The 1,261-nt window shown below is 38.8% G+C and overlaps 1 protein-coding gene across 1 annotated transcript; it reads right to left on the reverse strand.

Moving 5' to 3' along the window:
* Window positions 1-826: 826 nt before the first annotated feature.
* On the reverse strand, window positions 827-1,231 carry LOC144639858 (uncharacterized). Its single transcript, XM_078499138.1, has one exon. The coding sequence runs from the start codon at window positions 1,229-1,231 to the stop codon at window positions 827-829; it is 405 nt and encodes a 134-aa protein (XP_078355264.1).
* Between the last annotated feature and the right edge of the window lie 30 nt (window positions 1,232-1,261).

Here is a 1,261-nt window from a genome sequence, read left to right on the forward strand (position 1 = left end):
ACTCACTCACTTAAACAATTAATTTATGCATTAAACGGTAATCGTGCTGAAGGTTTTAAAGGTCCTTTAAAACGCAATTCAGCATATGTCAATCACAAGCAAATTCAAAAAAAAAATAATTTGACTTCAAAATCACATCAAAGTTTACGCTTTATTCTTGTGGTGAAAAAATAGAATTCGTGCTACAAAAGTCAAAGAGCGCGAACTATCAATGAGTCATTCACGCAACTCCAATGAAAAAAAAAAGAGGCTTTCGACGACAAACGAGTCAAATGAAGTGAGTTCGTGACATTACTGATAGAAGGTATGAGATACTTGCATGTGATGTGTTTAAGTAAACAATTCAGCCCATTAGAAAAACAAGATATCCGCCCAGCACTCGTGTCACGTCATCCGAGTTTTTGACCCAAAATTTGATTAAGGGAAACAAAATTTAGTTCGAGTTAGCGGGGTTGTTCGAGTTATCCAAGTTGGAGTCAACCAAGTAAAAATGACTGAAAAGTGAGGTCAATTAAATTTCAAGATATTCATTTAATGCACTTGGGTCAGTTTATGTTCTCGTTTAAGAACGCTATTCTCCCTCAAAAATGTGAGAATATATTCAAAATCAAAGGCTCTTCGAGCAATGTCATGGTAATTCGATGAATGAAGTGCCGACCTCCGCTCCGCATTTTATTCTAAATAAGTGTCCTATAAAGTAAAGCAATCTCACTTTGCTTTATTTTTCCACGTGAGTTGCGTCATTGATGACTCGTGCTCTCAGGCGTCGTAGCGCTATTATTCAGTTTTCACAACCAAAATATTTATATATATATAGCCTTGGCTCCTAAGTGAAGCATAGCTCATCCACAGTTTTCTTCCACTGTTCTCTGTCTTGGGCTTGGTGTTCAATTTGGGTCCATCGTAGACCTATCTGTCGCAGTTCTTGTTCGGCTGATCTTCTCCAGTTGTTTTTTGGCCTTCCACGATTTCTCTTTCCTTGAGGGTTCCAGAAGAGTGCCTGTTTAGTTACGCTATTGTCTGGTTTCCTTAGCGTGTGTCCTATCCATTTCCACTTCTTTCTTCTGATTTGAATCATCATCTTGTCTTCCTGAGTCCTTGCCCATAGATCTTCGTTGCTGATGGTGTTTGGCCATCTTACACCAAGGATGTAGCGTAGGCAGCGATTGACGAAGGCTTGAGTTTTATCTGTGATGTTCTTCGTTACTCTCCAAGTTTCAGCTCCATACATCAGTACTGTTTTAACGTTAGTGTTACCAAA

This window comes from Oculina patagonica, unplaced genomic scaffold (assembly GCF_052425735.1).
Source record: "Oculina patagonica isolate OP01 unplaced genomic scaffold, crgOcupat unplaced1410, whole genome shotgun sequence".
Lineage (NCBI taxonomy): Eukaryota > Metazoa > Cnidaria > Anthozoa > Scleractinia > Oculinidae > Oculina > Oculina patagonica.